The following is a 14,260-nucleotide window of genomic DNA, read 5'->3' as shown; positions in this document are numbered from 1 at the left end:
GGCCAAGGGAGGGTGCTTAGGAGGGTGCTTGAGAGGGTGCTTGGTATGAATGGAGTAAGCACAAAAGGAGTCATGGCAGCTTCTTCCATTTGGCTCGATTCAAAGCTTTTCCTGACATAGTGCATGATAAGGTTTAGTAAATATTTTTCTCTCTACAGCTTTGCTACACCATGCTATCATTTGCGTGACTCATTATGACACACAAATGGTGTAGCTATTATATTTGCACAACATATCATCTCGCACACACACAGACACACGTGGGATTGGTTACTCCATGGTGTTGCCAAGGAGACGAACCATAAAAATGTGTGCACTGTCTAAAATAACCTCTGTTGAATAAAAAAAATATAGTTGCATGGTGCTGTGTGAGTTGCCTGTGGAAGAACCTCGCTGGCTGGCATCCTGCTTTCTGTTCTTGTTTTATTGCAGCTTAGTATAAGTCAACATGTCAACATACTACTGTGTGCTCTTCCAAAGCAGGTTCATTATCTCTGCGCTGCATGATCAGGCAAAAATCTTGGGTGTGTTTTCTAATCAGCCAGACTGTCGTACGGAGTAAAACAAACAGCTCTTCAAACATTTCTCACTTCAAGAACCCAATCTGCTTTGTAGAGATAACAGAATGAAGCTGCCTCCATACTCATTCTCTCCAATGACTTGTTTCTGCTTTGCTCCTCTGCCTGTAGGTCTCGCTGGTTAGTCTGGGTAAAGCTGGGTGGTTTAGTCAACGCTAACCACTGTACTAACAACTCACACCTATTCAGAGTTATTAAAGCCTCCGTCCATTGAGAGTTGTTGAAAATAACTGTGGAAGTTTTAAATGTAGTAGACTACAGAGCAAAAATATTCACCGCTGCAGCAAAGAGTAGGGCATACATTTTATGTATATATAATCTGTTTAAAAATTGAGATATGATATATATAGAAGATATGTACAGAAGTGCATTCACCAGAGAAGAAGGAATTACCTCATAAGTCCCATAATTTTATTCTAATAATCTCATAATAACAAGAGCCGTGTGTCATGATTAAAAATTTTTGATGACATTTATCTTGTTAATTGTTTGAAATGGTATCTTGTAAGTAGGCCTTTCGTATCTCATAATTATAAATAACCAAAGTTTCCTGCACACTGTCCATCACTTTAATGGTGTTTCAGTAACTAAAGCATCAAGTAAAATTTTGCTCTTGTGATTGTAAGTTTTTTCTAAGATAAAGAATAAATACGAGATGTAGTATTAATTTTAATATCTTATAATCATGATATTTGTTTTGTAATTATCGTATGAGGAGTTTTCTTGTAATTATGACTTCTGTAATGTGTAACTGTGACAAATCTCATCGCATAATTCCAAGAAGCTCATAGTGAAGAAACTTGCACACTCATTACAGATTTTCATTTCACTATTATCTTGAAAAGTGTTTTCCCACAATTATGAGGTGTCGAACTCTTGTTCTCATTTTATTTTTTTATTATTTTAGTATTATATTAACAACATTTAGATCAGCAATATGCAACTTACGGCCTGCAGGCTAAATCAGTAGGGTGTCGGGTGGCCCACCGACCATTTTCCAAGTTTTTATTTTATTTTATTTTATTTTATTTTTTAAACTGAAAATAAAGTACCAGAGTGCAAAAAATAAAAACATAAAAAAGAGCTAGTTTATTTAAAAAAAAAAAAGTGTCAGGGGAGTATCCCTCAGCCCTGAATGTCCACAAGTCCTAGAAACTCTACTGTATACACCTGAACTGTGAGAGGCTGCTGCGACAGGCCCCTGGCCTCCTGTCATTTTGCAAAAGTGGCCCCTGGGCAAAGCAGGTGAAAAAATGAGTATCCCTGATGAGGTAAAATTCAGAGGTGCGGCTCTTGTAATTATGAAATTTTATAAGATAATCATGAGATAAAGATGTTGCAAATACGAGATAATAGCTTCAAAATATGGAAGTCATAACTATGAGAATATGTTTTTTTCATTTGGTAACTGTTACACACTACTATAGATATCAGTTTGGCCCAATATAAAGTTCCTGCTAGTTAGGAAGGATCCTCACTTGCAGAAATAAAACGTGGGCACTGCTACAGATGGGGGCAACTAGCATGGCGCTGTCTTAAAGCTCAACTGAAGCCTCAGATGCCTCCAGTGTATTTTAAATGCTTTACTGTTTGAAAACAATGATGCATCACACAGGCTCAAGATACAACTTTCCTTAGCTGACTGCTTCTACGACGCACACGGCTGTGCACAGGCATGTGTTGGAAACCTTTAGCGTGCTAGCTCTCGCTCTGCAGTTTGCCGTGGTATCTCTCAGCTGTTGGTTTGGACTCATGTATCCCTCATTGCATGCGCTTCATAACAAGTGTTTTGCATTCTTTTCCCCCCCGACTCCCTCTCTTTGTTCCTCTTTGTGTTCCCGCCAGATGTTTCAGCCCATGATTTTGTTCATCCTCATTCTCGTTCTCTTCTCATCTCTCTCATACGCCGTCATCTTTAAGTTGGTCTTTCTCTTTGCGCTTTTCTTCGTACTCTAGTCCGTTTGTTTTTCTCCACACCGTGTAGTCTGTTAGTTAATTTTCCCCCCTCTGCTTATATTCTTTACCCATTTTCTGTTTTATTTTTGTTTTGTTTTCCCCGCCCGCTTTCTTTCCTCGTCCCCTCACCCCGTTTGTTGTCTTCTGTCTGTTTTGTCAACGATCCACCTCACACATCTCCCCCCGATACCACCACCACTACCCGCACCCCTGTATCCTGCACCTGTCACCCATCCCCCTCTAACCCCTCACACCCACCGTCCACACCCCCCTCCCACCCTCCTTCCCTCCCCTTCCCCACCCCACGTCACTCACAGTCCGGTCAGAGGGATGAGCTGGAGTGGCGTCTAGGACAGGAGCGAGGCGTGGAGCCCCAGAGCCAGAGCCAGGGTGGGGGCCAGGCCCAGAGCAGGGGAGCCACGGGACTCACTAGGTACCACAGGCCCCTGGCTTTAAGAGCAGAGGTCAGTGCCTCCTCCCTCCTCCATCTCCCTTCCACCTGTGGGACTGAGTTAACACTGGCTCCACCACGAGCCCCGTACACGGGCCTTCTGTCGATCTGGACTCTATTTTCTAATCATTTAAATCGATCAAAGACAAATCTGATTAGTTTCTTCTCTGTAGAGCGACAAGTCCTTTCTTTCATGGTGAACTGTTGTGAAATACAGCTCTGCAGGGCCTGTAGACGCCCCGAAAGCATGTCATTTTTAATTTAATTTCGTTTCTCATACGGGCAAATATATGGCTTAAAATAATCTATTGTCATGCTTCTGCAAAATGCATTTTTAAAGTTGTCACATCGTTGGTCACACCTTCAATGAAATGCAGTATATGTTGTTTCAGAATGAGGGTCATTATACTGAGAAATACATTATTCTGGGCGCGTCTGAGGTTTGTTTTTGGAGTTTCTGCTGGCTTGAGAAGCAGTGCACCATGGTAAGAAAGGCTTAACTTGCCCTGCTGTGAAGCAATTAATAATATTTACAGGTACAGGATTTTGACTTTACAGTTTACTGCAAAAAACACTAGAAAATATCTGATTACTTCACCAAAGAATAACAAGTTTTTCTACTGTACTTCCATATATATCCATTCAAGGTCAATTCTGAAGCCTTTTTACATTACAACCAAAATATACAAGTGTCTCTCCAACTATAAATTATGATTACAAACTATAAATTTGGCTGATTTTAACACAGGATCATATTTTCTCAAAGGGTTTGTTGTAATCAAAAGGCCGCTCAGTCCAGCATGTCTAGTGACACTCCAGCCACAGTCACTTTTTTCAATGCTGAACACGATTTCACTTCATTCACTCACTCTACTTTCACACTAAATATCCGCTCCTACAGCCACTGATCTTTATTTGTTTTTAACTCTTTTTGCTTTAACATTTTCTTATTGCTTTTTTTAAATTCACACCATGTGCCCCTGGACATTTTGTGATTGATTTTTGCTCCTTTGAATTAACAAGCAGATAATAGATTATATTAGAGGACTTTATTTCACCAAATTTGTCAATGATATGTTGTGTTATAAAATGTGAATTAATCTGCTGGTGGACAGTTTGTTGCCCTTTAAATCAGTGTGAGACAGCAGCCATGTTCAGCTACAGCATATCGACTTGTTAGGTGTATGTATGCACTCAGTGTATCACAGCTGAGTCTGCACTCTGTAGTGATGCCCTCTGGCACCGGTTCATCACTACCGGCTGCACCTCCGTGACTCGACTCAGCAGATTATATGTATATGAAAGTGCAGCTGACACAGAAGTGTCACAATACACTTGAAGCACAAAATCAAAGAGCGCAATCAGAGAGAGCAATCGGTAACGCCGTTGCAGCGCACATCAGCTCAGATCTGTTAAATCCTTCAGTGACTCGGCTGTTTAATAAACCGGCTGTGTAATCGCTGGACACTGTGATTCATAATCGCTGCCTCATGCCTGTGTTCATAGAGAAATTTCCCGCTGTTATGTAATGCAGAGCACTGGCAGCAGCGGTGTTGTGACACTTTACTGTTACAGTTACAGTTATGGCACATTCGTGTGGATTCCTTTGTGTTCCTGTGCTTTCTGCCGCAGTGTAATCTGCGAGGTGAAATGAATGAATGGGAAAGCGGCTCGGATATGGCAGGATTAGCACTGCACTGTAGGCCTGTGTGATTTGCATTTGACATTGGGCTGACAGGGAGGTGATCCAGGGTCAGTACACACTGAACAGCTCAACTTACTGTTGGAGGGTGCAGTAAAGTCCCGTACGCAGGATGGAGGGAAGAAATCGCATTAAAAGCCGCTGCAATTTCCAAATTGTCAAAGTCTGCACTTTGAGTTTTTTCAGAGGGACAGACAGGGATGTCTTATAAATGAGTTGAAGAAGAATCATCACATTCAAAACCATAAACATAAGCATCTCATTTCCCTACGAGCATTTTTTCACCCGCAGTAAAAAAAATTTTTAAAAAATAAAACCTCATGCATTTGGTTTCTTTTGCGATTGCTGTATTTGACATATAAGATATTATGATTTATTTCTTAAAGTGCACTCTTGGAAATAATAACTGTCACAGTTTAGTGATGTTTTATTTTGGTAGTAGAGACGATGATTGAGATGAATCTATGCTTTCATGCCACAGTGAACTCGTCAGAGTGTCATCAGTGTCATGCAGCTGTAGCAGAGTACATTCACTGTCTTAATGTACAGTATTTATGCAGTGACAGTACAATTTTGTTCATCACAGTTTCAAGCCTTTATTTAACCTTTTAATATCGACTAAAAAAGGTCGCGTAAGAGTTAGAAATAGTTTTTGGAAATGTATTTGTTTGCTTTCTTATCAGAATTGGATAAGAAGATAGAAGTCAATTTCATGTTTGTATGGTAACTATGACGTAACAGCCAGCAGCTGATTAGCTTAGCTTAGCATAAAGAAAAAATGGTAAACAGCCAGCTTAGCACTGTTCAAAGGTAACAAAATTAACCTACCGACACCTAGCTGACAAATTAACATGGTACATTTTGTTTGTTTAATCCATAAGAATATCAGAGTGAAAAAAAAAGAGTTGCGGTCTTATCGGTTGTTATCATTGTTCTGTAATGATAACTAGGTACCGGAACCCAAGATGGGTGGTGCCTCTTCAGTCCAACAGATTTGCTCGCCTGGCACATGCGCCAAAAAAGTTTCTAGCTTCCAGGTTTACTTCAACAGTATGTGGCCTACTGAATATGTGCAGCAGTGATTTTCCCACCGGGCCCGCCTGCGAGCTCCCATTCGGCACATAGACTTTACATTGTGATGACGTCACAGACTTTTCACATATAAAACCTCCATGGACCAAAATTCCACAATCTCCACAGTGACTTTCTGGAGTCTCCACTGGGGTGACATTGAGAATCCAGGAATTTTTTTTACACAAAAAGTTTTAGAGGTGCTAGTAGGCAGACGTTTTGTAACCCTCAGACAGAGCCAGGCTAGCTGTTTCCCTCTGTTTCCAGTCTTTATGCTAAGCTAAGCTAACCGTCTGCTGGCTGTAGCTTCATATGTGGTGGAGAGACATGAGAGTGCTATCGATCTTCTTTTTCCCAAAGTTTTTGGACCATTTCTTTAAGATTTATATAGTTTCGTTTGAGGTTTGATCAAAAAGCTTTGATGAAGAATTTATTTTGTCCAGATCGAAGTGTGCAGCATTAAATTATAATCATTTCTTGAGACGTTGCAGAAGAAGGTCTAATGGGTTTCTACTTGAAGTCATGTGAAAGTCAGATCTCATTTGAGGTTTTTCAGCTCTGCTCAGTGAGTTTTAGTTTTGCAGTGGAAATGAAAAAGAACAAGTGAAATCAAGTGTGCTCATCTCATACACAAATCCTTGTGATGTTGTTTGACTATCAGATAAAGCTTAACAGAGAGACAAACAGAATGAGAGTGAGATATTAAGATGTGATGTGATTTATCCAAAGTGTTGGTAAAGTAACTGTGCTTTGTGCTGTTGTGGGTTCAGCTCCGGGACACGCCTGCCTCTGAAATCCAGTTTCGCCTGGATCATGAACGAAGGCTGAGAGCGGCGACGGAGGAACGGGAAGCTGTCGTTTCTCTGCCGCAGGTACAATAATGCAGTCAGTCACGCCATACGAACACCAGTGTAAGAACTCCGGTAGCACACTTCATTTGTTCTGCTATCTTTGCTGAAGTTTGAACATGATTTTAATTAAGTGTCTCCACTGGAGGGGCAAAAAAGTTCTACGTTAATATCCAAACCTGCATTTTGCAGACTTAGATTGATGTTACATATGAACTTTTTGTCATTTTTAGGCACACAAAATCATTACCAGCATCATTTAGAGCTTAAACAATTAGTTGATCAACCCATTTTTAAAGCAGTAATGGCTCTAATTCTCTGGTTCTTGCTTCTTGTGTGTAAATATTTTTTTAGTTTACGTAATCTTTTGAAATTGAATTAAACATCTTTGGGTTTTGTATGGTTGGTCGGACAAAAAGAGCAATTTGAATATATCAACTTGGGTATTTTCTGCTATTTTCTGACATTTAAATCATAAAACATAATATGTTTTATGATTTTACATCCCTCATTCATCAATTAAATATTTATTATTTAATTGATGAATGAGGGATGTAAAATCCCTCTTAAACCAATAAACCTACTCAAATTTATGGAGAATAATGACTCGATACATTACTATTAATCTCACTTATTTAATTACTCACCATTAAAAGAATACAACAGTTTTGACTTAAACCTGTTATCGTCTATCTGAATCAAATCTTTCCCTCGATCCCTTCAGCAGCAGGAAGATGAGCGTCTGCGTCTGGAGGCCCAGCGTGCAGGTCTGGAGCTTCAGGGACTCCAGACTCACGAGGTGCCCTGGCCTCAGGAGAGAGCCGTGCTGCAACAAGAGCTCCGCCTCTTCAGACGCAACACCATCATCTTCTACATGAAGCTCAGGTGGATCCTTATGCACTGGAGGCTCAGCCGCAAGGACGACTCTGGAGAGGAGATGGTAAACCCAGAGGTGAGCCAGAGAATTACATAAATATGTGCCTCCAATTTATAATAAGAGGCACAGATTCTTAATTACTCGATTATGCATGTGTTGCTCACTTTCCATTGTACATGCTGCACATTTTTGAAGGTATTTCTGTTTTTTTTTTGTGAAAGCAAAGTCAGTTTTCTAGTTTTGCAGTACAGTTACTGTAAGTGAGACAATTTTTCCGATCTTATTAGCCAGTTTTAGCTGAGTAAAATGATTAATCTGCCTGTCGGGTCATGAAAACAACTATTAATGATATTGTGAAGTTGTTTTATGTATATAGATGCAGTATTCTTAACAAACCAAGAGACAGAGACATCATGCTGAAATGTAGAAACATTTCAGTAAAGAGAGATCAGTCGGACATGCTGGGGAAAAGTTGGAAAAGTATGTAGGTACTTATTTTGAAGTAGCAACAGAGAAAGACTTTGGCAATTGGATTTCATCAATGTGAAACATCTTCATTAAGATAAGATAATCTTTTACTGATCCCCACAGGGGATATTCAGATGTTACAGTGGCACAGATACTAGAAAAGTAAAACATAATTAAAGGTATATAAAATGAAAATAGAAAGTGTACAAGAGCAATTAAATTAAAAGTTTCAAAACAATCAGAAAATGTGGAGGAAGTCACACTTTTGCCCCTCGGGCTTGTCCAGGAATTAAATGTGGGACCTCTTGCACCCAAAGTGACTTCCTTACTCTAAAACAGCAAGCTAAACATTAAAAGTAGCCACACGAGGACAGCAGCTAAGACAGTATCCATGCTGCTGGTGATGGAGAAAAGTCAAGTGGTGGAAAATAGAACCTCTCAGTTGAATCATCTGGAGCGATCTGAAGGTTACAGTGGGAAGGAGATGGTCAGACTGACAGACAGAATGACAGGAAAGAGCAGCACACAACAATGCTGCTCGTCAGTCAACTTTCAGCCTGTTTCATTTCAAGAAACCAGGGCAGATGTAAGTAAAATTTATTTATATAGTGCTTTTTGAAGACATAGGTCACAAAGTGCTTCACAAGGGCATTATACAACAAGACAGAAATCATAAAGACAATGTGACTACATGGGTCACGTAGTAAAAAGTGTGCAACTAGCAAAACTATTTGCGCACAATTCACACCACACAACAGCAATGTAGAATATAGAGTGAGCTGAAGGATATGGGTGAAGTAGTTCAGCTACATAAGAGGGAGCCTGACTGTGTAGTGCTATGTAAGTAAGAATGGGAATTTTGAACTGGATGTGATGAAGAGAATTTGTGAATGAGAGGAACTCTGATTGTGTGGGAAAGCAGATGTAGCAGAGAGAATAAGAGACGGAAGAAATAGCAGAAATTTACCAATACAGGAATAAAAGCAAAACTTAAAAAATGAACCTCTGCTAAAGCTTCAATTGAATAAGAGTCATTGCAGCTGATTTTGGGGAGAATTTAGAATTTGTTGTCCATCCCCAGTGAAGAGTTCTGGTCAATATTAAAAGGAGACATTTTTCCATGTTGTCTTAATCATTGGATACATCGGATGGTAGATTAACTTCCAGGATATTCCTGTATGTTGTACAGTACAGTTCTTAATCCACAAAGCACTTAAGCATATCAGGCTGTGGTTCAGTGGCACCAAAGAAGTGACTCATCCTGAACCACATTCAGTCCTGTACTTCCTGGCAGGGTGCAGATTGGGCTGCAGGACTGATTGATAGTCTGGTTAATTGATCGCCCGGCTGATTGAGCGACTCCATTTGATGCTCAGCTGACTCATCCAGCAGTCAGAGCTTCTCCTTTTCTTGTTACCTTCTCGAGCTCCTGGTTGAGTAAACTTGTAATTTATGAGATGGACTTTGTACTGGTTTTGTTTTTGGGAATGTTCCCATGTTAAGCACTGGTAGTTCTTCACCGCACATCCCCAGAGACCACGGAGCAATTTGGCTGCCACTGTGAAGTCTTTTGCCCTGAATTTTCTGTGAACTGAAATACACTGTCCGCCCAGTTCCTCCTGTCTATACCAAACAAACGTCTTTTGTGGTTGCTAGAAACATAAACACACATAATTTGGCTTTATTTTGAAATATTACCTTCTTTTTTTTATTGTGGTTTGTGCACTTTTTTTATGTAATTTAATATTATTTATGGAATTAGGGGTAAACTATGCAGGATTGTTGGTTACTATTTGTAAACAGGCTCGACAGTGAAAGTAAAAGCTAACCCCAGATTCACCCTCATTTGGCATTTTGCCCTGCTATATTTGCATTTTTAAGGCATTGTGTCTCTTGGATGCCCGCTGCTTACAGTCTGACACCTCGTTGCTACCTTTTTATAAAGCCTCGACCTCACTTGAGCACCGTGGGGATGCACGCCCACAAACGTCTCACGCACAGAAAATAAGAAAAAAAGAAAATACAGGCAGAGGGCAGGGTCTCTGCAGATAAATACACCACCACAAAGGTCTACTGGGTCAAAACTGATGATTAAGAGGGATTACTTCTGTATAAGTCTGTAGGAAAATCCTGCATAGTTTATTTTCTTTTAATTCTGTCCTGACTCATCAGTTTATTCATGCAGCCTCTTGTCGTGAAACTAATTTGTGCCCACAGATGGTGCAGCAGTGAGGAGCCCACGTGTACCTTGCGGGATGTTTACCACCTGCCCTTGACTTGACATTGAATCCCAACAGAACATTTTCTCAAGTCATATTTATTTTTAAAGCCCTTAATCACCGTTGCTCTGCTTCACAGTGCTCACATTTAGAAACAGTCAAATGAAAAGATGCCTTTCAGTTTTATAAACTTACTGAAGACAAGAATGGTTACAATCTGTGGACTCACAGAATGCTTCCTGAATCATCTGCAAGGGTTCAAGGCAGTCCTGTTGTGTAATGGACTCGTAAACTTTGTTGAAAAGTCTGTAATTCTGCTGACTTTCTCGAGAAATAATATTCTGATGTTAAAATACGTAAATGGCAGAGGAAATCTGAAATCATAAAAATGGTGGGGAAAAGCTGCAGAGAACAAGTTTACTTTCATTTATTAGACCTCAATTTATAAAGGGTCGTCCAATGAGAGCAGTTCACTCTTTTGTGCATGGAGCTCTGTGTACACAGCACAACTAAATTAGTTTGTAAGTCTGTCATTAAATGATATCAAACTTAACCAACTGCAAAACAAGATAAGGATAAAATGATGAAATGGTATGAAAGAAGAGCACCAAACAAGCATTAAAATACATTTTGACACAAAATAAATAAAATCAGACACATTTCAGGTAATACAACTTCAATTCTCTGCTGAGAAAAACATTCAAAGGCATTTTTACAAAGCTCTGTCTTGGGAACCGCCGAAATGAGACACTCCTTATATCTAGTAAATCAGAGAGTTTGCCTATACTGTAGGCCTAAATGGGCTTTATAAATCTATTGTAAGGAATGCAGATCTCTCAAACTGACTGAGGGCCATGTGTGTGACTTATCAGTTTCTCTTTTAAGGGAACCTATTATAAATTTCAGGTTCATAATTGTATTTTGGCTTTCTACTAGAACATGTTTACATGCTTTAATGTTCCCAAAACACTGTGTTTTCCTCATATTGTCTGTGCTGGAACACCCGTGTTCACCCTCTGTCTGAGACGCTTCATTTTAGCTCCTGTCTCTTTAAGGCCCCCCAGATTGGTCAGCGATTTCAGTCTCTGCATCGTCATTGCAGCTGGGGAAAGGACGGTAACAGAGAATAGCGGTGCCTTTTTACCTGGAAAAAATCACCAATATAAGCTTCTAAACAAAATCAGACATGCTCCAACAGGAATATGATCCGAAATATGGGAGAAATTAACAACATTAGTAACCAAGATTACACGTTTTCTCGATGTTAGCATGTAGCTACATGTAGCAGTGTATGTAATGTAAACACTTGCAGTAGTGTGCCTGGAGCAGATGACCATATATAGAAACCTGTCATGAGTTGACATCAGCTTTTAGCCAAAGTAGAGTAGCCAAAAAAACGCTGGAAACAGAGTATAGAGAACTGTCTAAAGTCTGAGGTTTTGCTCACAGGGATTACTTTTACATAAGTTTACTGTATTATTCAAAACTTTGGCTACATTTAATATGAACAACCAGCATTGTAACATGACATATATGACAGAAAATAAGGAAAAGCACAATAGGCCCCCTTTAAAGACAAATAGAGGGCAATTTACCATCGTCTTACAGAGTATGCAGTTACAAACACATTAATAAAAAATATACTCTACATCAAGACTGAACTGTGGGTTCATTTATTCAAAAAACAAAACAACAACAACTAAATGTATGTGGGACTCTATGGTCGAGTGTATTAGCCTCTTATGGACTGGTAAGTGTTTCTCTGCCTTCTGCCCATGTCGTGCTGGGGAAGGCTCAGCCACTGTGAGCCTCAAACAGAATGTGTTGGTGCAGGAAAAAAATGAGTGCATGAATTAAAACACAGGCTTTTCATGGCCTTGTCATCTGTTCCAGTTTGAGAAGTTGGAGGGCATCCCAGAGTTGGGAGTGATAATGGAGCAGGCAGAGGGGGAGACAGATCGAGACGACAGACTGTGTTTTCCACAAACTCCAGGGGACGTCCCCGACACTGGGGGACCCATCATCCCTCTGCCATCACCTGATCGACACCTGCAGCATCAAAGACAGGTACTTACACATTTATAACTCCTCCACTGGTTTCTGGCTGAATTTTATTAAGAAAGCTCCAGTGACTCCACTGTCAACTGCTGTTTGGGGTTGCAGAATTCATTTTTGATTATAAACTGAACAAAGCATTATTTAACACCAGTTTTGAGTTCATCGGCCATGTTGTGATCTAAAAGCTGTTAGACAGATAAACTCATTAACCTGAGCCGCTGGTGAGAAATGAAACACAGTGGAGATAAGAGTCTATATCAATTTAAAAAACCGGCACACAGATTTCGGACACCTTGAAATCAGCTCGTTATTTTGTTTTCACTGGTCTGATTAATTTCTTAAATTAGTCAGGTTCAGCCTGTTCCCTGTGAGCGCTACCATTACTTCAGAACTATCCCTCCAAAGTTCTTGACATTTGTAAGGTATTCAATAGAGCAGACAAATATTTTTTTGCCAGCCAGTTTTTATTCATTCTTTCATTTCATTAATTCATTTTCCGTAACCGCTTATCCTCACTCAGGGTCGCGGGGCTGACACATAGAGACAGACAACCATTCACACTCACATTCACTCCTACAGGCAATTTAGATACACCAATTATAACCCAACCTGTCTTTGGACTGTGGGAGGAAGCTGGAGTACCCGGAAGAAAACCCACGCTGACATGGGGAGAACATGCAAACTCCGCACAGAAGAGCTACCCCACCCTTATAGATTTAAAATGCAGCACAGCTGCAGGGAGGCCCATGAATTTGTGTCACAGTACGTACCGAGGGCATTCCCCCAAAACATCATACAGATCTATCATTAAATTTAAATAATTTTTAAATATCTGGCTGATCCAGTGACACTGGCTATGTGGGGCCCCTGGACTGAAGCTTAGATCAGCATGTACATCAGTCCACACCAGAAAACTTTACCATCTACACTTCCTTCGTTACACTTATAGTCTTTAGCTAAATTGGATTTGACCAAATTACTAAATTGCAATATTGTTTTTTTAATTTTTAATCATGGGGAACGAGTCTTAGGCATCCCAAGCTCATGATAAATCTTCAAATTAAAGTAATAAGTTCAGACTCAATCAAAGATGTCATATATTTCATAACATTTTCTCTAACAGCAGTGATATGGCTGCTAATAATGTTCAAGGTTTATTATGAAGCTTTATTGTCATTTCACAATACAGGCACACACAGAAAATGTATAAATTAAACAAAAAAGCTCTGAAAATAAAATAGAAATAAGTACATAAATTACAATAGAAACACAACTGTTTCTACAAAAGAAGATATTATATAGTAACGTACTGTATATACATGTATAAATATGTGCACATAATAAACAATATAACTGTTAAGTTGTGGCACAAATAAATTAAGGTGTAGTTAAGTATATTTCCTGTAATGAATTGGTGTATTGAGAGAGTTTGGACATTTAGCTTAGCCTGTAATTATTTCACTCATTCATTTTCCTTGTGTTAGTTTGGCAGACGTTCAGTAGAGCTGTTTGGCACGGTGTGCCGATGAGAATTTTGGCCTAGATAACTAGTTAGAGGCAGTAATTATTTTTGAGTACAGCCAGTTTTATGCTTATTGTTCAACAAAATTATAGACTCTCCATTACATGCGAAGGAGACAAAAGGAGCTTCTGTTCAGGCTGCCCAATGTTTCAGTGGAGGAGATTTAACGCAGACATAGCGTGTGTTGAGATCTGCTTTCAGTATGTCGGGCGACCACTTTGCCCCTCTGTAAAACTAAAGAAAGTAGGTAAGCATTTTGGGTTGAATGCATTATTAAGCAGCCCTAAGTGCTCTACTTTGTCTCCATGTTTTGATTTCCCCACAACATCATAAAAAATGGTTTGTATGGCGATCTGATATTGCTGCTTGACTCTGTGAGCAGGTTTTCCTGTTTTAACAAACGTGCCCAGTAGACTATATTAAGCTTTATGCACGCGAGCAGAAATGCAGACTTGCTTTAGTAAGCATTTGCACACATGGCCACTACAGCAAAGCAGATGATAATTCCTG

The 14,260-nt window shown here is 39.7% G+C and overlaps 1 protein-coding gene across 6 annotated transcripts in view; it reads left to right on the top strand.

Moving 5' to 3' along the window:
- Positions 1-14,260, top strand: part of LOC126408758 (microtubule cross-linking factor 1) — a 96,172-nt gene that overhangs the window by 51,015 nt on the left and 30,897 nt on the right. For 4 of the 6 annotated variants that reach the window (XR_007571951.1, XM_050074421.1, XM_050074425.1 and 1 more), the window contains exons 6-8: positions 6,529-6,630; positions 7,331-7,558; positions 12,064-12,237. Coding sequence is in view for 5 of the 6 variants with exons in the window: in XM_050074421.1 (XP_049930378.1) it covers positions 6,529-6,630; positions 7,331-7,558; positions 12,064-12,237 (504 nt within the window). In the remaining variant the exon portion in view is untranslated. The remainder of the gene's footprint in view (positions 1-6,528; positions 6,631-7,330; positions 7,559-12,063; positions 12,238-14,260) is intronic. The other 2 variants (XM_050074423.1, XM_050074424.1) reach the window with 2 other exon arrangements.

This window comes from Epinephelus moara, chromosome 21 (genome assembly GCF_006386435.1).
Source record: "Epinephelus moara isolate mb chromosome 21, YSFRI_EMoa_1.0, whole genome shotgun sequence".
Classification (NCBI taxonomy): Eukaryota; Metazoa; Chordata; class Actinopteri; order Perciformes; family Serranidae; genus Epinephelus; species Epinephelus moara.
This window is presented reverse-complemented; position numbering and strand designations above follow the sequence as displayed.